We start from the raw sequence: 25268 nt of genomic DNA on the forward strand, positions 1-25268 counted from the left end.
TTGACCTTTTTGGCTACACTAATCAAGCACCTCTCTTTCCGTCCTTACCCCAATTCCTAGGACACTAAATAGTCTACATTCAGGCGACTCTTTGAAGTGTACGTTTCTGGGTGCCTAAGCAGACACTCGTTTTCTCGCGGGGGCGATTTGTGAGACTTGGCCTCCCTACTTTCTTTCTATTTTTGGGCGAGGGAGGAGGAGGAGAAGAGAAGGAAAGATTATTAACAAGCAAACTAATCTCGCCCATTCCGCGGGCAGCAGAGGAGGGCTGGCCTGCTCCGCACCACGCCCCGCGCGCCCCCGGCCGGAAGGGGGCGTGGGTCGCCGCCGAGGGAAGGCGCGCAGTCGCGCAGCGGCCGGCCTGCCCGGGGCGCGTCAGGCTGGGGGTGGGGAGCAGGGGCCGGGCGGGCGCTCGGCTCCCAGCCGCGCTCCCTCGGGCCACTAGCGCTCCCGCGCCGCGCCCGGCCGGCTTCATGTGAAGCGCCGGCCCTCCGCCCCTTCCCTCCCCTTCCTTCCCTCCTTCCCTCCCTCCCTCCCTGTCCCCTCCTCCTCCTCCTCCTCCTCCTCCTCCTCCTGCGGCGCCCGCTTCAGCTCCCCGGGGCCCCCTGCCCGGCCGGGCGCTGACAGCAAGGGCGGGGGTCCCCGCCGCCGCTGTGTCTCGCACAGGGTCCGGCTGGGGTAACGGAGCCCCCAGTGCGGCCATGGACCGGCCCTTGGCGTCGTCGGCGGAGGCGGAGGAGGAACTGGAGTGGCAAGTGGCGAGTCGCAGGAGGAAGGCCTGGGCCAAGTGCCGCAGCTCCTGGCAAGCTTCAGAGACGGAGGATCTGTCCACAGAAGCGACGACGCAGGACGAGGAGGAGGACGAGGAGGAGGACCTCCCCGGCGCGCAGCTGCCGGCAGCGGGGGGAAGAGGTCGGTGCGCCCGGCTGGGCTGCGGGGGGAGGCTGGCGGGCTGGGGAGAGTCTCGTGCGCCCTGGGCGCCTGCCACGAGTTCTGGTAGAGTCTCGGGAACCGTAGGCCGAGGGGAGAGGGGACACTTCCGACCTTCAAACGCGCGCGCTGGACGAAGCGCCCCCAGCGTCAACACAGACTACTGGGTGCCATCCGATTTCCCTGCCGAGGGACACTGAGACGTGTCGTTTAGGCTGCATTTGCCTCCTGCTTGGGAGGGTCCAGGGTGACCCTGCTGTCGGAGTGCTTCTGTGTGGTAACGCGCTGTCCCTTTGCTCTACCCCTCAGGAAACGTGCCCAACGAGAAGATCGCGATATGGCTCAAGGACTGCCGGTGAGTGCTCCCTGGGCCGCCCGCGTCCTGGAGGAGATCCATGCGGACGGGACGCTGGAGCAGAGCCACTCGGGCCGCGTCCCTGTGGGTCCCACGACCGTTGTAAGCTATAAACCGGAAAGTGAGCCGGCGGATAGCTTCCTCCTCTAAGCGATTAGAAATGGAAGTGCTGTGACCGCTGATTATTTGGTGACCGTGTTGACTTTACAGTTAGGACTTCAGCTGCTCGCGCATGGTGTTAGCATCAGAGATCAGAAATCCAAAACAGATGATCGTGCCGTATTATGTTTGTTCTGTTTTTATTTGAAAGAATTCTCACATTTCATAGGATATTTTATTTTGCTTTAGTTTTGGCATCTGTACAACTGGCACGGAATCATTTTCCTTTCCAATGTGTTTTAAGACGAGTTTAATTTACGTAACTACACTAAATGGGCTTTAATTTTATTTCTGTTTGGGGAGCTATTAAAACTAGCTAGCTTTGTACTTATAGTTTACTTCTTGAACATGGAATTGTCAGATGATACTGGAATTCTCAGGGACTAGAACTTTTAAAAGCATTCAGACTGCATAAATCTGTTTAATTACATGCTTTGGCAAGTGTTACAAAAATGTTTGATAAAATACAGAGGAGATGAATCATACTGCAAGTAAATCTGACTACAGCGAAATGTGCTTGTTTCCTATTTTTTCCACTTTAATTGCTAGTTGTAAAATCAAGAATGTAGCATTTAAACTTTTGTTGATGTTTGCTTTTGAGCATATTTTTGCCTTCTCAATTTAGGCTTTCTTAATATTTCGTTCAAATATTAGAGTTGGGGTAGTTTGTTTTGTTTTGTTGTGGCAAGTGATGTCATATGCCAGTTTGCTTCCTCTAAAGACAGAATATTGGCTACCATGATACTAATGCCCTGTTTTGATGAATCTACTGGGACCTTATTGAGCACTCTTTATGACAGAACTCGTATCCTTTATTGGAAGTGTCATACACCCGTCTGAAATATGATGAAATATATGGAATAACTTCTCTTTAAAGATGCACAGAGGCAACTACACTGCTTGAAGTCCTTGGACCCCAGATTTACAATCTAGCTGTAAATCAATCTCCCAGTTTTCAGATAAGCCTTAGATACTTCACTCAAAGTATGGATCAAGAAATTGTATTACTGTGCTACTGGTTCATTTAATTGTTAAATACCAAAACAGTCTATAATTTAAAAGCTTGAAATTTTGAGTATACATGTTCAGGCCTTTTGGGTGAGATCTGATGAAACTAGTATCTTTTGTTTCCTCTTAGAAATGTATCTGAGCATACATTTTTGTTTGTTACTTTTTGTTTTATTACTTTTACTTAGGTCTTTTAAAGCCTCCAATCTGACTCTTTATTTACCTACAGTCGTCAGTACAGTAGTGGCTTACTTTAGATTTCTTAAAATAGGCTTAGCATTAAAAATACGTTTATAATGTTTTATTGTTTAAGTTCAAGTGCATATTCAAAAGAATTTAAAAAATTAAGAACAAGAGAAGAATCACACTATATTTTAATGACCTATAGGATTTAAGATTGTATAAGAGATCATATCAATTAGACAGTAAATAAGTGCATCTTTTTTGAGACAAGTGCAGTAGGCAAATGTTGACATTCACCAGGACACAATCAATCCCTGACAATTTCAGAAGTTTTGTTGCCAATACTGATTTATGTGGGAAGATTCTGTAGTTTGCTGCTCCTTCCCTCATGGATTTCCTTCTTGTTCCTACAGTTGCACCTATTCTACGCAAGAGTAGCATTCATTTGTATCCAGGAAAGCTAGAACAAGTAGTCTTTTAATCTTGGCTATATTATCACAGGTTCGACTTAGGATATGTTGCATCTGTATTTTTGTTTTAAATGACAACTCAAGTTCCTTCCCAGAGCTGGACATCTGTATGTTGTTTATTATGTACAAATGACTTTAAGACAGCATTTTACCCACTTGATAAGTTCTCAAATAGTCTTTGTTTTTTAATGCCATCCGTATCCTGAATAAATATACCGTGTTTTCTTTCCTTAAAGGGAGTCTTTATTTTGATAACCATTTGTGGGGGAACTAAGTAAAAACTGCTTGAATTAACATTGAAGAAGTGATAGAGATTTTGATAGAATTTGGAAGGGAGCAACTATAAAAGGAAGATATTTGTTTTCGAAGGAGGATTCCTGTTATTCTGCTTATCTACCATTTTCTGTTAGTGCGTAGACCAGTAGAGACATCTGTGGACAGAGTAATGCAGTATTTACATCCAAGAAAGTAGCCATCAGGGAAGGATGGCTTTTTAAAGACATACATTAGAATTTTATTAAAATATATGCAAAAAATGGATTAAAGCTTTTATGAGTGTATTTATAGTAATTGCTTGTGATTCTTTTACATTTCAAAAGTACTAATTTTTTAAAGAGCTGCCATTGTTAGTATACTTGTAGAAAGTTTTAACCTTTAATTGGCATTTCCTTGAAACTGATATTTTCATAATTGATCCCATGTCTCATGTGAATTTTTAACAGCTATAAATTGTTACTGAAGAAAGTTTTGTATCACAAAACAGACTCTCCAATATAAAGCAATGTGTTTCTTACTATAACTTGATTTGAGAGAATTAAAAGTGTTTGTTTTTGTATTTGAAAAAAAAAGATATTTCTCTCATCTGTATTTGAACTACAAGAATGAAAAAATTTTAGCAATGGCTAATCTTAATGTTGATTCTCAAGTCAACTTTTTAGTAATTTTCAAAGTTAAATGAAAAATATATGTATTTTTTAGCTAAAAACAGAAAGCAAATCTCAAGCTTCTACATTTAAATAAAGAAAAAGTTGGGGCAAGGGGGAGGCACTATGTGATGCTTTGAAATGCTAGTGATAGATTAACAGATGAGGTTTAAGGAAACTGTTGGGCCTCATTTCCAACTACTCTTCACATTTTAATTTTATTAAGGTTAAGTTACCTATGACTGAAGATTTGTTTTCTTCTAATTTTCTTTTTTGATGGAAGGGGTTGAGAGGAACAGACATTTTCTTAATGCTTATTGTCAGTCATTCTCTCTTTTTTGCAAAGAAAAATGCCAATTCATATGATTTGTCATTGCCATTTTTGCCCCTAATTGTTGGCACATCAGATGTGATTAAATCATTCCTGCTGAACTGACTTGATGATAGGTATTTACTTAGTTACTGAATATTACTTATGTAATCTACTTGCATTCCTTGTGTGTTTTTGGAGGAGAGTTTAACTGTGATTAGAAGCTTATTGAGCTATAACTCTTTAAGTAAGGCCATGTAATGACAACTTTCCAAACAGCCTTTCACAAGACTAAGGCTAATATGTTTATATGGTTTCAGTACACCTTTGGGAGCCTCACTGGATGAACAAAGCAGTAGTACACTCAAGGGTAAGAGAAGGTTGCCTTTCTAAATCTGTTCTTTATGACAGCTCTACTTCTTTGTCCTCTGGGTAAAAGTGTATATGTGACTGATAAAAGTGATATTCATGTTTATAATGCTGTTCTGAGCTAGAAGCAAAATGGAAAAACTTTGTTGTAAACTGTAAAACAGTAGGGAGTTTAAGCAAATTGCCTAGCCTTTTCACAGCATGAAACTTACAATCTTTATTGTCCAGTTAGATATTATAAAGACTAATTAAATATAAATATATACAAATATAAGGAAAATACTTGAGTGAACAAAAGTTGAGTCAACTTTAGTGCAGCATTTCTTTGCTTGCATTAACTGAAATTGCCACACCTAAAATTTTACCACCTGTTCAAGACAGAATTCTAAAGTTCAAAGTACAACAAGCATGTGCAGGTAGTGGCAAGGCATATAAAAATATATTTACAGTGTCAGGAAAATCCAGCTCCTGACTTAATATGAAATGGATAAGAAGAATATTTGCTCCAGAATCTGGTTTTCCGTGAAACTATTGGTATGTAATCTAATTGAACATCTTCAAAAATATAAGTTTAAAACAGCCTGTAGGTTGGCTTCTGATAACTTTATGTTGCTGGAAAAGTGGTTTCTTTACGTTAAAGTAAAAGCGTATACCTGCTTCTTGAAGTTATATAATCAGAATAATGTCTGAGTACGTTCAAGTCTGAAACATTTTACTGTATAAGATATTTTGCTGGGTGAATTTGTTTTAACTAAAATAATGATTTTATATGAGGGTAGGGAGGAACAAAACACCAGGATGAGTTTTCAGATGTTTCTTTCAGGTGTGCTTGTGAGAAATGGAGGAAGTTTTGAAGATGATTTGTCATTGGGAGCTGAAGGTATGTTTGTTTGGAAGAACTGTATTTTTGTTTAGTTTTCAAATTTAAAAAAAAATGAGAAAGCTCAGGTTTATGATCCTCAACCTAAATTAAAGGGTCTTGAAAATGGCTCAGGTACATTTCACATTACCTTTCTATGTTAATATTCTAGTCATAGTCTGTAGGATATATGTAAGGATGACTCTGAAGAACCATTTGAAGTGTCCATCTGTCTTTCTTGTACTAAATGCTTAAAGGAACAGTTTGTAACAAACCGTGGTAATATAACTGAGGGAAGAAATGTCCTGCAAAAGGAAGGACGCTTAAATATTTATACATGGGAAAATGAAATTGAAGCTTATTTTTAGCGCAAAATAGACTTATGTCATACTTACAGCTGCAGCTTGTCTTTCTCTTTGTATTTAAGTGTCTCTTGTCTTTTCCCCGTTTTCCTAATTTTTAGAAGATTAAAGGGGAAAGACAAAATAGCAGAGCTAATAGAATTTTATTAGAAATCATGCTGGTGTTTATTCCAGAAAGCATTAGATTTTTAAAAATGTGTTGTGCTATTTAAAAATTTTTACAGGTTATGTAATGTTTTCTAGTAGATTTATAATAAAGGTTTCTCACACAAAAAATTAAGAATTTTAAATTATTTTACTGGTATTTTAAAAGCTATTTTATAGCTCATTGATCATATTGAATAGATTATTCATAGCTGTATAGCTCAGTTATTAATATGTACTTTTTTAAAAAAACAAGAATTTAAAAAAAAATCTTTAAAGCTTACAATTGATGAATAGTGAATTTATACACTTAATTTAATATCCTTGATTTTTTACTGTTTTAAATGCATCTGTAAGGTAAATTACTATTTAGAACCTTCTAACATTTAAAACTCTGGAATATGTAAATATATTCGTTCTTATTATTTCTGTTCATATGTTTTCAGGCTCTATAAAAAGCTTAAACTTACTGCTTTCCAGTCAGTACAATTGAACATGTTGTCAATCCCTTATTAAAATGCACTTTGCACTTTTGATATTTGCCTTGGTAGTTTGATAATATTGAATGATTTTATTGGAAACCAGAACCTAAAAAGGAATCTCATGAAAGAGTAAAGCTATTACGTTGTTTTACTGAAAATTATTTCAAGGCTATTTCCAGTCATTAAGTAAATAATTACTGAGTGCTGTGAGTTAGGCACCTTTCTGGTGGATGTACAAAGAAACACAAAATTTTCATGATTTTGCAGATCAGAAATGAAAACTAATTCATGTGTGCTGAAATAGATATGTTTATAATTAATTTTATTCTTTATATTTGTCTATGAAAGTTAAATGAACTAAAGTTAACTCTAAACATTAACAACACGTATCTGTTTAGAACTTTAAGCTAAAGTTGTATTATAAAGTTGAAAGGCAATTTTTAAAAGAAAATTTATGTTGAAATAAGTAGAAGTTTTCAAGTTATATGTGTGAAAAGTCAGTTATAACCTTAAAAAAATCTACATTAGAAATTGACATATACTATTGCCACACTTCATGTTAAATCATATTTTCCTCTTAAGATATTCATTAATAGGTTTTAAATTTAATAATTAGTACCACATATATGGTACATATCTTCCTCATTACTTATTTCTAACCTGCTAAAGAAATTTAATTGGTTCCCTATACTTTTTTTTATTTTAAGCACTCAAATGAGAGTAGTTAGTTTTATGTTGCTAGAACACAAAAACACCCTTTAAAAGCTCCTGGCCCTGTTCTTATCTATCTGTATATTACTTTTAATGATGCAGCTTTAATGGACCAAGATAAGTGTTTAATATATTAGGCATTTAATTCTAATATTGTAGGTAATTTGATTTCTTGATAATTGTATCATAGTAGTTATAGTCCTACTAACAATTGTGCTCTACATTTATTGTTTTTACCTATAGCCAACCACCTCCATGAAAGTGATGCTCAAATTGAAAACTGGTATGTAGCTGTTTTGCTCTATTTCTTTTAAAAAATGAAGACCATTAATGAAAATAAAGTTTTATAGAATCTGATTTTGTTTATAGCAATAATATCTTGGCCAAAGAGAGAAGATTACAGTTTCATCAGAAAGGGAGAAGTATGAATTCCACTGGATCTGGGAAAAGTAGTGGGACAGTCTCAAGGTAACATATTCTGAAATTGTGTTGGAATTACATTGTGTTATAGATGACTTACTCTTACCATTTTTTCAATCTTGAATTTTACCTTGATAGTATGAAATCAGAAAAAACACAAAAAGAGTGTTTCCTGAACCAGCACAACTGATAGGAGCTTTTGTTTCGTTTTGCTTTATTTTGAGATTAAATAAAAAGCAACAAGTAGGTTTATAATGCTGCCGGAATCCATAAATGAGTATTTGGAGCCCCCTCAACAACCTGAAAGAGGAACTCCATAATGGAGTAACTTGTAATTGTGGAGAACCAAAATTCATTCTGTTAAGGACTTGAGTTAACTCTGACACAAAAATCAGAATAAATTTTTCTAAGTTACAGCTTGATATGTAAGCATAATTTTTTTCAACATATTAAACCAAAGATCTTTCAAATATATAGTATAGTCAGGCACAGTGGCTCACACCTGTAATCCCAGTGCTTTGGAATGTCAAGGTAGGTGGATTACTTGAGCTCAGGAATTCAAGACCAGCCTGAGCAATATGGTGAAACGGCAAAACCCTGTTTTTACAAAAAATGCAAAAATTAGCTGGGTATGGTGGGGGCCGCCTGTAGTCACAGCCACTTGGAAGGCTGAAATGGGACCTAGGAGGTTGAGGCTGCATGAGCTATAATTGTGCCACTCCATTTCAACTTGGGTGACAGAGTGAGATGCTGTCTCAAAAAAAACAAAAAACCAGCAACAACCCCCCCCCCAACAGAGTATATTAAAATACCTCAGTATATGTGCCTATGGAATCCAGTTTAAACTATTATCCAAATTATAATATTAGAATCTGAGCATTTTCTCTGAAACAAATTGAAATGTCTCTCTGTTGAAGTTCCATCTCTAACTTTCCTGTTTTCTTCAGTGACTCTTAGAAAGCTTAGATTATCACTGGTATGAGAGAGAAGAGATACTAAATATTTAATTCCCAATAGAATTAGAGTAGTTACCAGTTACCTTTGTGTAATCCACACTCTGTGAACCTTACTCCTCCTACTTCCTAAGTGTAAGTGGTTGGAGAGAAGTTGAAAGTAAGCTCCTCCCTCAATTCTCTGAAATCAGCTTGTTATCTTTATTGTCTCTCCGAGGACAGTTGCCACTCCTAGGACAAGGATAGCAGAAAACTCAAGTTTCACAAAATGTCCCTCAGTTCCCTCAGTTCCTTTTGATTTCTTCTTTAATCTGTTTATTCCTTATTCTTGGTCATCTGTCCTCTACTTGTTTTAGCTGCTTTACAGGGAATCTCTTAAAATGACAAAAAAAATAAGGTGAGGAATCACGTAGGGAATCTCTGAATGTGTTCTTTGGGGTTACCTCTTTTCTGCAACTCTAGCAACTTGAGACAATGAGCCCTTTATGAGGGCTATTTATTCCTTAGTACACATGTGTAAACGTAAAATAAATAATGGTTTACAGAGCAGAAGCTGAGAAAAAAGATTTTATCACAGGAAATCAATAATATGTATTCATTTATAATGTGATATGGACTATCAGTTTATTTTATATTTTCATGTTTCCTTTTTTACCCCCTTTTTTTATAGTGTTTCAGAATTGTTGGAACTTTATGAGGAAGATCCTGAAGAAATTCTTTATAATCTTGGATTTGGACGTGATGAACCAGATATTGCTTCTAAAATTCCTTCCAGATTTTTTAATTCATCATCCTTTGCCAAAGGGATAGATATTAAAGTATTTTTGAGTGCTCAGATGCAACGGATGGAAGTAGAAAACCCAAATTATGCTTTAACAAGTAAGGTTTTTAAGTGTTAGGCATATTATTTTCTTAAATTATAGCATCTACAGCAAGATGGTCTTATTTTAAAGCCTTAATAATTTTCAGGAATAGCACTGGAAAGTAAAGAGATTGATCAACACAAAAGCCATTTTTACATGTTAAAATTAAGCTATTTTATTACTCTTTATAGTGGTTAATTTGCCTATTTTTTCCCTCCTCCCCAATTCTTGACTCAAGTGTTACCATAACTTACTTGCAGAACCTTATTCTTATCTACAGATTGCTTTTGTTCAAGAAGAAAAGATGTAGGGAAGGAGTCTTGTTAATCTTAAATGAAATCAGTTAATTTCAGGAACTAGTCTGGCTGATTTGATCAGTTTCACTCATATCTTTGCTTATTTTCTTTCTGTTAGCCAAAGATTCCAAAAATAGGATTCCCTGCATTGTTCTTGGATCAGTTTTAAGAGATTAATAAATCCCCCCCCTGAAAATTAGGTATAAAATATATATTTACATGCATTTTCTTAGAAGAATTTTGAAAGAGTCTTAATAGAGTTCAAGACTTAAGAATAGAATCACATCTGTAGATCTAATAGCTAGTTCTTTCTGTTTTATTCAGTGTTACCATTATGCTTTGTGTTTATTTCTGATTTTTTAAAAATACAAATTCTAGTGCTTAGAGTAAAAATCTTGCTCCTTCTTCCCACCCAGTGAATGTAGAGAAGGTTTAAGTGTTAGATAAGGAAAAAAGAGAGTTTTATAATCTTTGTGATCTAAGGGTAGTTTTTGGAATTCTAAACAATAATATACATTTAATATATGTGTATGTGTATATATTAAATATAAACATATAATTAATATTTTTTCTTTTGGTAGGCCGTTTTCGTCAAATTGAAGTGCTTACTACTGTGGCGAATGCATTTTCTTCTTTATATTCCCAAGTCTCCGGGACTCCCCTGCAGAGAATTGGAAGTATGTCCTCAGTGACCTCTAACAAGGAGACAGACTCACCTCCACCTTTAACTCGAAGTAACACTGCAAATCGTTTAATGAAAACACTCTCAAAACTGAATTTATGCGTCGATAAAACAGAGAAAGGAGAATGTAGTAGTCCTTCTCCATCAGTTGAAAAAGGAAAGATTCTAAATGTTTCAGTGATGGAAGAAAGTGGCAATAAAAACGATCAAAAGTCTCAAAAAATTATAAAGAAGAAAGAGTCATCTTCTATGTTGGCTACAGTTAAAGAAGAAGTGTCTGGTGGTTCAGTAACTGTTACAGAGAACACTGATAGTGATAGAATTTCTGATGAAGCAAATAGTAATTTTAACCAAGAAACTGAAAATGAACAAAGTAAAGAAACTCAAAGTCATGAGCGTCAACTGGGTGAGGAATCTGGTATTACAGAATCCAAATTAGATAGTGATTTCAACATATCCAGCCACAGTGAGCTAGGAAATAACGGTGAGCTGAAAAGTGTCCATATATCCACACCTGAAAAAGAGCCATGTGCACCACTGACAATACCATCCATAAGAAATATAATGACACAGCAGAAAGACTCCTTCGAAATGGAAGAGGTAAGTAAAAAATTACTGAGACTGGTTTCAAGTTGCAAACTAGGAAAAAAGGTACCAAAAATGTTTATAAAATGAGAGGTAGCTAATAGATTTATACTAGAAAAATTTATCCTAATTTTGACTTTCCAGGTTTATGTTTCACAAACCAAGAATTGGTCTCAGGATTATGTGATTTCGAGGTAATGGGACAGTTCAGTAGCTCCTCCAGATGTTCATCCACTTGTTGATATTTGAACCTTAAGCCTCTTTTCTCTCTCAAGGGTAAAGATTTTGATGCTCAAGAAAGCCCTGAGAGAGTATATTTAAATTCAAAGCAATATTGTGTAATAGTTGGAAACACAGGCTTTGAAATCAAACAGGGGTTTGAGTTCTGTCTGCTACTGAATGGCTATGCCTTTGGGCAAGCTTTTCTTGACACATCTCAGCAGTAAGGATATGTGAAGAAGGCTTTGGGGATAGGTCTTGGTATATGACTGGAAAGAACATGAAGATGTTATGTACCTGCATGGGAAGGATAGGGACCCTCGAAGAAGAAGGTTTGAAAGGCCACTGAATAGGGTTTCTGCAAGCCTAGAAGACCAATGTTTGGTTACTTTTTATTTGTGTCCAGTAATATACCTGCTAGTTAACATAAATTTTTAGTTGGAAAAGTTAAAGATACTTATTTTGAATGAAGTTTAGCTAAAACTGCTTCTGAATAGTAGGAGCTGAATACTTTTGTGTTGGAATTATATAGCTTGGGGCAGGAAAACTGGTGTTTACCAAGCATCTACCCTGTGCTGGGCATTGTTCTTGGCTCTGTTCATTGCAGTCTATGAGGCACATAGTAGTGGTCTCATTTTATACACGAGGAAACTGAGGCATGTGTGTGCTGATGAAGAGTTGTGGCTATAAATTATATAATGCACAATTTGTCTTTTGTAATTTACTACATTAGACTCGTTTTAGTAATAGTTCACAGTGGTTTTAACATCACACACCATTATTTTAGGGAATTAGAAAATGAGATAGTTGATTCAGCTCATAAATGTCCTCTTAGGTGAGTCTCTCTTTCTCTCTCTCCCCCTCCCTTCTTCCTTACTTCCCTCACTTTAGTGAAGATTTTTCATTTATTGTAAAATTTCAGTTGCTGATACAGATTTTTGCCTTTTTTGTGATCTGTTAATACTTTAATTACAACTGAATAGTGAAATAAAAAGGGAGTAGGAGCAGCACCTTGGAATATTTTACATTTTCTTTTGAGCTGTGTTTCTTTTATTTCTTTGTATATATTTATATTTCTTCTATCTCTTTACGTCCTAGTATAATTTATTTATCATCATAATGAGTGTGGAAGATGACTATGATGACACATTAAAATCTCTGTTTGTTCTATTTCACTCTGATTCCTTTTTGACTTTGTTTTGGTCTAAACTTAAACTTGTTCCAGCACTCATAATTAAAGTGTAAATTTTTGCCTACCATTAGAGCCCTTCTTCTATGACAATTAGATATGACAGTTAATTTCCTTGTTTAATACAATAGCAGAGCATAAAGATCTAAACAAATTATGTTAGGTAATTGCAAATCTGATGCTGGTGACTCTGAATGAACAACACTCATATTTTCAAGTAAGTCACTCTTCAAAGAAGTCAAGGAAGTTTATTTTTAATTTATAAAATTCCTGAATTCTAAGCTATAGTTTGTTTTTAAAATGTTTTATGATACCATACACAAAAGGTTTTTAAAACACTTAGAAAGTGCTAGATGTACTTTTGTGACAAGTTAACCTTTAATGATAGTCTGGGGTTTTTTGCCCCCTCTACTGGCAAAAAAGGTTAATGAAGAAAGTATTGTGGCATTGACTTGAACATTTTTTTGAAGTACAAGATTACATGCATTGGTGGAAGAATATGGAAGATTATTATTTTTTTTTCAAAAAAAGTATTTATGGTCGACCACAGCTACATTGTAAATACGGGGAATTTTAAAGAAAATAATGTATCTTCAGATATATTTAAAATATGGATAAAAACCTCCTGGAATTGTGTTTTCATCCCTTAGGGGACATTAAAGAGAGCTGGTAGAACAATGGATAAAGAAAGGAAATAATGTGTTACTTTAATTTCCTCTTCACCCAAGCATTTGAATCATATTGACAGATGAAGAGAACAATCTTAGTGAAGCTGACTTTCAGATCCCATTCAGTGTAGTTTGTTACTATTTTTCTTTTGGACCTCTTTCCCGGAGGTTTGATTCTTGACGGAAATTTTATTCTTGTGAAAACAATGAGTAAATATAGGTTAGAGCTTTCTCTGTCTCTCAGTAAATCAGTTCTCAGAAAGATATCTGAGCATGAGCTGCTTTGGGAAGCTAGGAAGGAGAAAATGTTGCTGACATGTTGACTGCATGAAGCTGTCTAATCCATCTTGAGACGGGAGGTAAGATCCCACAGTCACCAGAAGCAAAGAGACAAAATACTTAAATGTAAAGAGAGCTAAATAGATGATGAGACTGATCCTGGCCTGGTACAATGAAAGTGTCTATTTCTTATGTTAGAAAAAGTAAAGGCCAGAGACTACTTTCTGACTACAAAAGTCACCTTGCCTTATAAGGTGTCTTGTAGACTATTTAAAATAGTTGTGAATGTTTAGAATGATATTTCTTTTTTTTTTTTTAGACGGAGTCTCGCTCTGTTGCCCAGGCTGGAGTGCAGTGGCGTGATCTTGGCTCACTGCAACCTCTGCCTCCTGGGTTCACGCAGTTCTCCTGCCTCAGCCTCCTGAGTAGCTGGGATTACAGGCACACACCACCATACCCAGCTAATTTTTTGTGTTTTTAGTAGAGACGGAGTTTCACTATGTTGGCCAGGCTGGTCTCGAACTCCTGACCTCGTGATCTGAGCACCTTGGCCTCCCAAAGTGCTGGGATTACAGGTGTGAGCCACCGCACCCAGCCTGTTAACTATTTATAAAAAGTTATTAAACCCTATTATTGAATTTCTAATTCTTCCAAATGACTTGCTTCATTGATTCTTGTGTTCTTTTTGAATGGCTTATTTTGAATACGTCGTGGTAACTCTGTGAAGCCATAGATTAGTAGTGTGAATGATTCACATGTTAAACCAAAATGATCCTTCTCAAGCAGATGTTCATCTTTTAAGTGTAAGGGAAAAACTTAAGAAGGAGAACTTTTAACTCAGCGTTTCTGTAAGCAGTCGATTGTGTGGTCTTCTTGGCCTATAAATGAATTTTTATTTAAATATAGCCATTATTGGATATACACATAATCTTTTTTAAGCTACTGATGTGTTAGTAACTGTTTCTAATCCTGTCTTCATACTAATTATTGATTTAACTAATGTACCTCACTACTCATTTTTAGCTGTTTTAGGATTTTTCTTTGTTTAGTGGACTGAGTTAAAATAATCCCACTTCAATCAGATATTTGACAGATAATTAAATTGTTCCTTTGGCATTTTAAATTTAACTGTATATGTTTTGAAGATAAATCCGCCCTAGAATATGAATTCTAACACATGACACGCACAGATATCTGCTACTCTAAAGCCCAATTAACCACTGTTTTGTTATTTGGTATTTACCTAAAAGACCTAAGTTAATTTTTATTAAAAAATGATTTACCTGACAGTAAAAATAAATGATACTTTTGTGTGTATGTGTAAAACTCGAGAGTATTTAAGATAAACATTTGCAAGTAATTTATAGAATCATAAACTAGTATGGAAAGAGATATTTTAATTCATTTTCTAGTTTCTTCCCTTTACAAATGAGGAAGCATCCCCTCCCTCATTTGATATTGTTTTATAGCAGTGGTTCTTCACCATCTTTCTGAAGGCTATAATATTCCCTTTGATATCAGTGCTTCACAGGGAGAAGGAACACAGTGGGTGTCAGTGGAGGATGGTAGAGGAGGATCTCATGTTGTACATTCTTACTACTTTACTGTTTCAAAGTACTTTGACTTATAGTTACATTTGATCACCCCAAGGACCTGTGAGGTAGAAATTTTAATTTTAATTTTAATTTTGCACTTTAAGTTAATTTTGAGGCTGGGCATGGTGATTCACACCTGTAATCCCAGCAGGTGTGGAGGCTGAGGCAGGAGGATCACTTGAGCCCATAAGTTAGAGACCAGCCTGGGCAACATAGCGTGACTTGTTTCTACAAATAGTTTTAAAATTGGCTGCACAGGGTGGTGCATGTCTGTGGTCCCACTTCTCCCAAGGCTGAGGTGGGGCTGAGGTGGAAGAATCACTTGAGCCCAGGCAGTCGAGGCTGCAGCGAGCCATGATTCCACCACTGCACTCCAGCCTGGGCAATAGAACGAGACCTTGTTTCAAAAAAATAAAAAAGAAAAAAAAATGGATAATTATTGCAGATAATTGTCAGAGGCCATTAGCCAGTAAGTGGCATGAATAAGACTTGAATTTGAGTTATTTTTGACTATATATACAACTTGCTAAAGGTCGGATATGTTGGTATGGTCAGGCGTTGTACAAGAACTCATCATCTGCTGCACAGCACCATGCTACTACTTTGGAAAAAGAACGATTTCCTCTGACATTTTTTGAGCTGTCATTAAAAATTAGAATTGTAATTTCTAAAGCTCTAGTTTTGATTTTCTTTGAAAACCATTTTGATATACAATGTTTATGCAATGACAACAGCTATACAGTCTCTTTTTAAACTTTAGAGAAAGGGTTATTTGATTTAGAACATCCACGTATTGCTGTTCTGTGGAATACAATACAGTAGTATTGTGCTTAGAAGATCCCTCTTAGTCAAGGTAAACATGACAGCTGTAAAGAAGCCAAAGTGGTTCACTGAAACAAAAAGTACATTTTTTAAAAAAGGGAAAGAAACCAAAGTGAGTGCCTGTCATTTTAGCAGAACATTGATTAAGAAAGATACAGTCATTGTTTCATGAAAACTTTTTTAAATGAAGTAACCCAAATGTGTGGGTTATTCTGAAGCTGTTTTTCATACATCTTTAAATCCCAAAACATTGAGACCAAGCAATTTTATCACTTTGGTTTAGTGTTTTTGTTTTTTTTTTAATTATGAAACTTTTATTATGAAAAGTTTCAAACTTACCTGAAGATTAGAGAAAATAGTATCATGAACACCCATTATCCATCATTCTAATTAAGTTTTATTTGGCTATTCTTGTTAATTATGAAAGGCTGCTTATAGCAAATGACCAGAATTCTACGGATCATTTGAAACCATTGAATAGGGAAAATCTTGTCACGTAAATCTGAAGTCTATGTTCTGTATTTGCTTCATAATTCTCTGTGGTATACCCCATCTCAAATTTGACTGCCTTCTTTTGCACAATTGTGACCGATAATAAAATAAGAAATTTACTGGTTATCACTAACATGTCTATTTCTCTCTTCAGCAAGTGAGTACTCTGATTTTGCTGAGTAAACAGAAGAATCCCAACTTTAGTAGTTTTATTAGTAAAATATGACCCTCTCAGCTTTTTTAAGTGCTCCTTTCTTGCAATTAATTATGGAGTTTGTAGTAAAAGGAGAGAGTAGATTTGTTTTTGCCATAGAGTAGCATCTTGAAGAATAGTACACTGATGATATGTGTTTATTAAAGTCATGTTATTTTGTGATTAATTTCATAAGTCTAAGGAAATAGAATGCATGATAATTCTGTGTTTATAGGTGAGCAGCCGGGTGCCATGGCTCACGCCTGTAATCCCAGCACTTGGCAGTCTGTGCAAGTGGATCGCTTGAGCCCAGGAGTTGAGACCCCAGCCTGGGCAACATGGTGAAACCCCAGCTCTACCAAAAATACACAGATTATCCAGTCTCATAACCTGGTCTCAAAATAAATAAATAGATTAAATTTTTTAAAAAGTAACTGTGAGAGATTTGGTATATTAATGCCGTGCCTAAGCCAGTATTCCTACAACATAAATGAAGAGGCATTGGAATTCTATTATAATTTTTTGATCTGGTTGATATTTGCTTTACAGAAAGTTACTTGAAGTAGATCGAGCCTGAATAGAAGCTAATTATAGACCTTTTGTTGAATATAAAAAGAAAATGCAATTGTTCCCTTGCATATAAGACAATGGTTTTCCTGTTGAACATGTGTCTGCTGCTTTGAAGAATTATTCTAATTTTAACATAATAATAAAGAATAGTAGAATCTATTTTATGTATCTGATTTACAGGTGATGGTTTTGCATGAGCAGTGTGCTTTCAGTTTTCAAAAGATTTATAAACTTGCATTCATGAAGCTATATATAGAGCAAAGACAGCACAAATTAGAGCAAATTTTAAATTGGGTAATACTATCTTTAACCTTTGGGCTTTAAAAAAATGTTGGTTATTTCACTCTTATTCCTTTGGAATATTTCTTATTCTTGAATAGCTTCATAACTAAAAACTACCAGAGTTTTCCCTAAAATGTGTTAACTATTAGTGCTCTAATTTTTGTTTTCAAGGTTGAAAACCCACATGTTCAGCTAGTTACCACGCTTTACTAGGATGTTCTTTATGATTTAAGAACAAATCATTACAGGGTAAAGTGACAGAAATGATTGTGCATCTTCCCCATTCCCCATGTATTTAATGTTGACATAGAGTTAATTATGTCAGAACAGACAGTGTTTGTGGATTGGAGGTGGTGATTTAGGAATCTGAAAATTTCTAAAGTATGTACTAGTGCAGATAGAAAAATAAAGCACAAAACGACAACTGGGTTTGATACGTTCTTTTGAACAGTGTTTTCAAGGAAGATTTATGGTTAATATCTTTCATTATTTTAGTTCTGTAATGAAACCTGCTTTTCCACGTACAGATCCCAAGTTATGTCTTGAAAGAATTTCAGGACAAAGCAGGCTTACACATGAGCAATATTTGATATCTGAAAGTTTGGGGAAATTTAGAAATTCTGCAGTGGTAGCACTGTGTTCCATTCTCAAAGATGCAAGACTTATAATTACCTCAACTGTGTGTTGGTCATGATGTGCTTTAGTGAGTGTATTAGTATTTCTCCTGGGATTTACCCTACTTTGAAGTTGAACGTTTAGAGAATTTTTCCTTATGGATCTGTTTTTCATGTAATAGCAACATTTTTTTTTGAATGAAGCAGTTATTAAAATTTATTCAAGGTTGAAAACCCATATGTTGGGCTAGTTTGCACACTTTACTAGGATGTTCTTTACTATTTAAGAACTAACTATTACAGGGTAAAATGATGGAAGCTAGTGCACGTCTGATGCACTAATTTCCATCAGTTATTTTTCTTTGCTACAAACTTGAGTGCTATTGTTAATTGGAAAATAGATCAGAAAATTTAGTTGTGGAGCATTCTAATAATTTTGAGGTCAGATTTCTTAAAGTTTGAATATACATAATGTTTTAGTGCACTTGAGTTAGGTTGATTTATTTAATGGATGGTTATTCAAGAAGCTATACTTGTTTGCCTTAGATTCATGTGGTTTTAACTGCTTAAAACTCTTCTTTAGGTTCAAAGTACGGAGGGAGAGGCTCCTCATGTTCCAGCCACTTACCAGCTAGGTCTTACGAAGTCGAAAAGGGGTAAGTGGACCAGTACCCACTAGTTCTGAGCACATTATCAAATATTAGTTGATTTGGAAAAAGGGGTTTTATGTATCAGTATCCGTAGTATTTATGAGTGTAAAAAGGTAAAGAACACAGGTAGGCATGATGCATTACTGTTTGGTTGTAGAACTTTTTCTGTGTTTGTTTAAGACTTTTAAAAAATTAGTTTGCTAATTTGTTTGCTTATTCTGGAATGAACTCATTTCACAATTTTGTGTGCTCTAAGTATTTTACACTTTTACATAAGAGCTAGTTGGGAAGTGATAGAGCAATGGATTAGGAATACCTTTTACATTGTTATGACTGAAAAATATACTGGTATTATCTGTCTTTGGTGTTTCACTATATAAATGTAGTGACATATTTATAAATATAAATAAATATATTCCTAGGTATAACACATGAATATTCCTCTAGCAAAAACCACCAATTTTTTAGCAATAGTTAAAGCTAGTTAAATTCAAACTATGGGTTGAAGGTGAGTGGTTGTAGATACTGTTCCTCTCTTAAATTATTAATTATTGACCAAAGAACCTTTGAATCCATTCCTTTCACTTCTGACTTGCAACAACAGTAAAAAAAAAAAATGTCTGATCTTTGGATTTACAAAGCTTTTGAGCTTTAGAGAAAGGGAAAGAGGAAGAGGTGAAAATGACTACTGAAGGTAGGACTGTTTATTTTTGAAACTTTACACATGCTGAACCACCCTGTTTTTTTTTAAACAAAGATTCGTATGTATGTTCCTAGAATAGGAAATTACATGTTTGTTGTCTCCTGATCTCTGAAATTACTTCACAGGAGACAATTTGCATAATTTTTTTTTTCTTTTATTGCAATATGGTATTAAGAAACAAGAACTTCACTCTCACTAGGTCACTGCAGATCTGGTTAGACTCAAAATGAACTTTACTATTTAATTTTCTTCCCCTTGTAAGTTCGTAAATTTATGTATGTGTTTCTGAACTGAGTTCATGGTCATCAAGAAGTCTTTGCTTTAGATGGGTACACAGGGGATACATTGGAAAAAGCAGCTTGCCATGCACTAAAAGGAGGATAAGAAAACAATAAAATTACTTTAAGATGTTTTAAGAGCAAGATCCCTGTGGTAGGAATGATTGGATGTCGGTTATATTCGTATCTGGGTTTTTTCCTTTTCTCAGTCAGATTTTTATAAATTAACAGTAAAATGGTTCTGTGTGTTTGTGTGCATGAGAGAGAAGAGAGAACAACATAGTGCTTTCATCATTTTGAAAAGTAGCCTATATCCCATGTAAGTATCTTAGATCATAACTGCAGAGTTAGAAACAGTGGTAATATATTTGCTTCAAAAGTTGAGTACAAATGCATATAGCAGTTTGGTAATAGGACTTTTGAAATTAAAATTATCTTAATCTCAAATCCAGTCCAAGATTTACATACTGAAGCCCAGAGAGGTTTAATGACTTAATGTATGTTACAAGTTAGCATTCGGTAGATATGTTGGGAAAAGTTCAACCATTTTTCTTATTAAAGAGGACATACAATATTTTCTTTAGTCTAGCAGATAGTAGATAGACAGTTGTTCGGTGTCTTTATGATGATACTAGACAAAGTTTCCAGATTTTTTTCTCACTTTAATGTTTCCTCTAACTTCCTAGTTTTTAATTAGAAATCATATATTGTATCTTCAGGACAGAGATCTAATCCTTTTTTTTTTTTTAGTTCCACCTTTTTCTGTTAAGAACTGTGTTTTTGGAACAGAAATGTCTGACTGAAGAACCTAGATTGTGATTTATGGTTTACAAAATAGTTTCCCCTACATTCTACTTAGTTTCTGAAGTAGCCCTGTGTGATAGATAGAAGAATTATAATTATCTCATTTTACAGAGGAGAGAAGCTATTGCTTATGATGAGGAACACAGCAAGAACTTGAACCCAGGCCTCCTTGTTTTACCCATTGCCCCAAAACTGCTCTGAAGTCTAAGCAGTCTACATACTTTATGACCTTAAACTGTGTGTACTTAGACAGGGCTTAACAACTGTGAGGTGAACTTGGCACAGACTGTACTCTCTTGCAGATAAAACAGACCTTAGCAGAGAGAACCAGTCAGAGCTGCTCACTCTGGCTGCTTTCTCTCTGAATATTTCCCTGCGCTCTCAGACACCTGACCCTGCCCAACCAGATAGACAGTTTCACTTCTAAATCATTTAAATGACTGCATTATTCTTTTGTTGCTTTAAGAAAATAGGTATCATTGATTGACTCAGCAAACATTTATTATCAGCTTATTCTAGGTACTGGGATACAAAGAAGAATAGTTTCTGCCTTCAGAAGGCTCACAATCTAGTTTAAAGACATGAAAATACATAATTATAGTGATAACTGCTATAGCATAAGATGTTAATCATTTTACCAAGTAATATAATGCCTTATCAGTACTGGCAGTAACAGCTTATTGCGATTTAGTTTCACAAGTATTCCAATTACCTAGGCTTATCAAGGATATGGAATAATTCCTTATATTTCATTTTGCAGTCTTGTTACTATCAAAATGATATTACAAAATTATTCTAAATTTTTAATGAGAAAATATTATTCCATGGAAACTGAGTCTACAGTGGGGTGTTTTTCAAACCAAGTTGACTTTAATAGATTTTAAATTTTATTTAATGATATTATCTGGCTCTTTTTCTATGTGGTTCATATCTTAAATTAATATGGTTTTGGCAAATACACTTTAGCCCTTTGCTTTTGAAGTTCTGCAGAACTTTGCTGTCTCTTGAAGCTTCTGCCTTGGTGAATGAAGAACTGTACAGTCTCTCCCATGGTGGTAGTTGTAGTGTGGATGGAATGTGAACATACTTACTATGCTTAGTTGGCCTTTTTACTTGTGTATAACATTATTTATAGGTCACACCAACCAGGAATTAGAATTTCGAGGCAGAAAAATAAGCAGAAAGATTTTATAAGATTAACAATATTGTGTTGTAGTTGAACCTATTTGGTTGAGTTTTATGTAATTGTTATGAAATAATTGTTTCATACCTTACACATTTGCATCATTTAAAACATCATAAAACACCAGAGACATTTAAGTGTGCTTGCATTTCAGATTATTTAATGTACTAGCCTTTATTGTATTGGGTTTTTTTTTTTTTTTTTTTTTGGGAGATGGAGTCTTGCTCTGTTGTACAGGCCGGAGTACAGTGGCGCAATCTTGGCTGACTGCAAGCTCCGCCTCCCAGGTTCACACCCTTCTCCTGCCTCAGCCTCCCGAGTAGCTGAGACTACAGGCGCCTGCCACCATGCCCGGCTAATTTTTTGTGTTTTTAGTAGAGATGGGGTTTCACTGTGTTAGCCAGGATGGTCTCGATCTCCTGAGCGTGATCCATCTGCCTCGGCCTGGCAAAGTGCTGGGCTTACAGGCGTGAGCCACCATGCCCAGCCCTAATTGTATTTTTTAAATAGAGAAGATAATAGAAATCTTTACACACTATACTCTCTATTTGAACTTCTAAATTTACCTCCTAAATATCTTTACATATTTACATAATGGAAATAGTTTACTTCGGGACTTCTGTTTTTATTAGAGCCATCTTTTACTTCATCCAGTTTTCCTCCAAGGATAAGACATTGATTGGATTTACCAAAATAGATTATAATTAGAGCTTAAATAATGAGCGAATACTGAGAGATTCTGATAGAAGATCTGATACAGTTTTTGTTTGAATTTGAGTTACCTCCTCTACTTTGAAGCCATAATTTTGCATAAGTAATGCATACTTTTCTAAGAAGCATTCAAATATTGTGTGTCTTATATCTGCTGGGAGTCATATCTGTAGTAATATTGCTCTCTGTAAAGTCTTATTTGGCAGTGTTTTTATAGCCACTTTTTTTATTCATAGATCATCTATTACGTACTGCAAGTCAGCATTCCGATAGCAGTGGTTTTGCTGAAGATTCTACAGACTGCCTATCCCTTAATCATCTTCAGGTAAAATTTTCTGTTTTAATAGGCACTATGATTAACTTCCTCATTTTAAGGTAATTTTTCTATTACTATATATTTTAATATTGAGTCTGTGTAATCTTTATTTTTCAAGTGACAGAACAAAACTCCTGGCATGTAGATGTTATCTAAGCATTTGACTATAAATTTTAGATTTCATTAATTCTTCTCTCTGAATATTTTTAAAAAATATCTATCTTACCCTTAATTTTTGGACCACCAGTAAACAGAGATTATTGTGATCATTAATTTGTTTTGTCTCTTGTTTTTCTTATTTTTTTAACCATCATTGTATTTCAGTATTTTACAGTAATTGTTTTGCCTATTTAAGAACTGACATTAATTGTGAACCTATAGCTTGCTGAGTGTTATACTGATTTTTACACTAGGCTGTGTGAGATAACCCAGAGAACAGGCGCATCTTTATCCTCAAGAAACGTATAGTCTATGTGTAGAGTACACAGAATGCACACAAGAAGCATTTGAAACATTTTTAAGCAAATGCTAAAGAAAATCGGGATGAGAAAACTCCCAAAGAGCTTTTAGGAACATAGCATTTAAGGGGTAAACAGACAAGAGGCATATCTAAGGTCACTGAGAAAGAATAAGTGAACGGAAACACTGGGAGGTGGAGGAGAAACTTTCAGAAGGTATGGAAGAAAAGATAGGAATGTTGACTGTTTTTCAAATATGAATGATAGCTTAAGAGTGAGGGGTCTTTTTGTCTTTTTATAATAACAGGGAATGACTTGGGGAAGGTGTTCAGCTAAGGGAAAGAACTGTAAGAGAAGAATTGATTCAGAAAAATCCGAGATGAAAGTGGAGAGATACCCTGCTCTTGGAGAGAATATTGATCAGGAACCCAGATTGGAGGGATTCGCTTTGAGTTTCCTTTCAGAAAGGAGAGAAGGAGGGAATGATGGGGAAAGATACAAGGAAGTTTATAGATGTTGGGGAAGAACATTAGGAAATGTTTGTCCATTTTCTCTATGAGTCAGTCTGTGGTATTGAAAGGAAAGGGGGAGGTTGTTGGAAAGGGAATTTTAGGAAAACAGTGAAGTTCTGAAATAGTCTTTGTGAGAAAGTGAGAGGAAGGAGGGATGTGGTTGCTGCTCGGGGGCAATAAAACAATTTTGAGCAGCAGCAGGGCCATAACTGCAGTGGAGACAGTGAAATTATAGAAGCACCATGTTGGTTTGGTATTTTGTTCATTACTCTTCTTACATATATTCTTCATTTTTCCACCTGTTTTCTTTTCACAGGTTCAGGAGTCCTTGCAGGCTATGGGGAGTAGTGCTGATAGTTGTGACAGTGAGACAACAGTTACGTCACTTGGTGAAGACCTTGCCACACCAACAGCACAAGACCAGCCTTATTTTAATGAATCAGAGGAGGAGCCTCTCATCCCTCTTCAGAAGGGACTAGAGAAAGCAGCAGCAGTTGTAGACAAAAGAAAATCAGGTAGCCAGGATTTCCCTCAGTGCAAGACCATTGAGAATCCAGGAACTAAACAGTCCACCTGTAGTTCAGGGGATCATGTTACTGAAGTTACTGAAGTGGAAGAGGATTTGTTTCCAGCAGAGACGGTAGAGCTACTGAGGGAAGCAAGTGCTGATAGTGATGTGGATAAAAGCAGTGAATGTGAATTTACTCAGTATACCACACACCATATTCTAAAATCATTGGCTTCTATTGAAGCTAAATGCAGTGATATGAGCTCTGAAAATACAGCTGGGCCTCCCTCTTCCGTGGACAGAGTTAATACAGCTTTGCAAAGAGCTCAAATGAAGGTTTGCACTCTGTCTAATCAAAGGATAGGGCGTAGCCTGCTAAAATCAAAAGATTTGTTAAAACAAAGGTACTTATTTGCAAAAGCTGGCTATCCTCTAAGAAGGTCTCAGTCTTTACCAACCACCTTACTGAGCCCAGTAAGGGTTGTGTCCTCTGTCAATGTTCGACTATCTCCAGGAAAAGAGACCAGATGCAGCCCACCTTCCTTCACCTATAAGTACACACCCGAAGAGGAGCAGGAATTGGAAAAGGGAGTGATGGAACATGATGGTCAGTCTTTAGTGAAATCGACCATTTTCATTTCTCCATCATCTGTGAAGAAAGAAGAAGCCCCCCCAAGTGAGGCGCCGCGGGTGGAGGAATGCCACCATGGAAGGACTCCCACCTGTTCCCGGCTTGCTCCACCACCAATGTCTCAGTCTACCTGCTCCCTTCACTCCGTCCACTCTGAGTGGCAAGAAAGGCCCCTGTGTGAGCACACAAGAACTCTGAGCACTCACAGTGTTCCCAACATATCAGGGGCTACCTGTAGCGCCTTCGCTTCCCCTTTCGGGTGTCCTTACTCACATAGACATGCCACCTACCCTTACCGAGCGTGCTCTGTGAATCCTCCTTCAGCCATAGAAATGCAGTTGCGAAGAGTATTACACGATATTAGAAACTCACTGCAGAATCTTTCACAGGTATGAGAAAAAGTTATCTTTATTAGCTTTTTTCTTTTACTGCTCTGAGCACTTTTTAATTCACAGAGAAGCTAAGACACATCAAGTATGAACTACCTCTGCTTTATTTTCTGACATGTCTAAACTTATCTGCATCTG

At 36.2% G+C, this 25268-nt stretch overlaps 1 protein-coding gene across 4 annotated transcripts in view; it reads left to right on the forward strand.

Moving 5' to 3' along the window:
* Positions 1 to 342: 342 nt before the first annotated feature.
* Positions 343 to 25268, forward strand: part of ITPRID2 (ITPR interacting domain containing 2) — a 38841-nt gene continuing 13915 nt past the window's right edge. For all 4 annotated transcript variants that reach the window (XM_007965538.3, XM_007965541.3, XM_007965539.3 and 1 more), the window contains exons 1-11: positions 343 to 912; positions 1240 to 1285; positions 4659 to 4708; positions 5531 to 5587; positions 7509 to 7548; positions 7635 to 7733; positions 9309 to 9517; positions 10379 to 11079; positions 18571 to 18643; positions 22553 to 22641; positions 23919 to 25130. In XM_007965538.3, coding sequence (XP_007963729.3) covers positions 702 to 912; positions 1240 to 1285; positions 4659 to 4708; positions 5531 to 5587; positions 7509 to 7548; positions 7635 to 7733; positions 9309 to 9517; positions 10379 to 11079; positions 18571 to 18643; positions 22553 to 22641; positions 23919 to 25130 — 2787 coding nt within the window. In that variant the 5' untranslated portion in view covers positions 343 to 701. The remainder of the gene's footprint in view (positions 913 to 1239; positions 1286 to 4658; positions 4709 to 5530; positions 5588 to 7508; positions 7549 to 7634; positions 7734 to 9308; positions 9518 to 10378; positions 11080 to 18570; positions 18644 to 22552; positions 22642 to 23918; positions 25131 to 25268) is intronic.

Source organism: Chlorocebus sabaeus, chromosome 10 (assembly GCF_047675955.1).
Source record: "Chlorocebus sabaeus isolate Y175 chromosome 10, mChlSab1.0.hap1, whole genome shotgun sequence".
Taxonomy (NCBI): domain Eukaryota; kingdom Metazoa; phylum Chordata; class Mammalia; order Primates; family Cercopithecidae; genus Chlorocebus; species Chlorocebus sabaeus.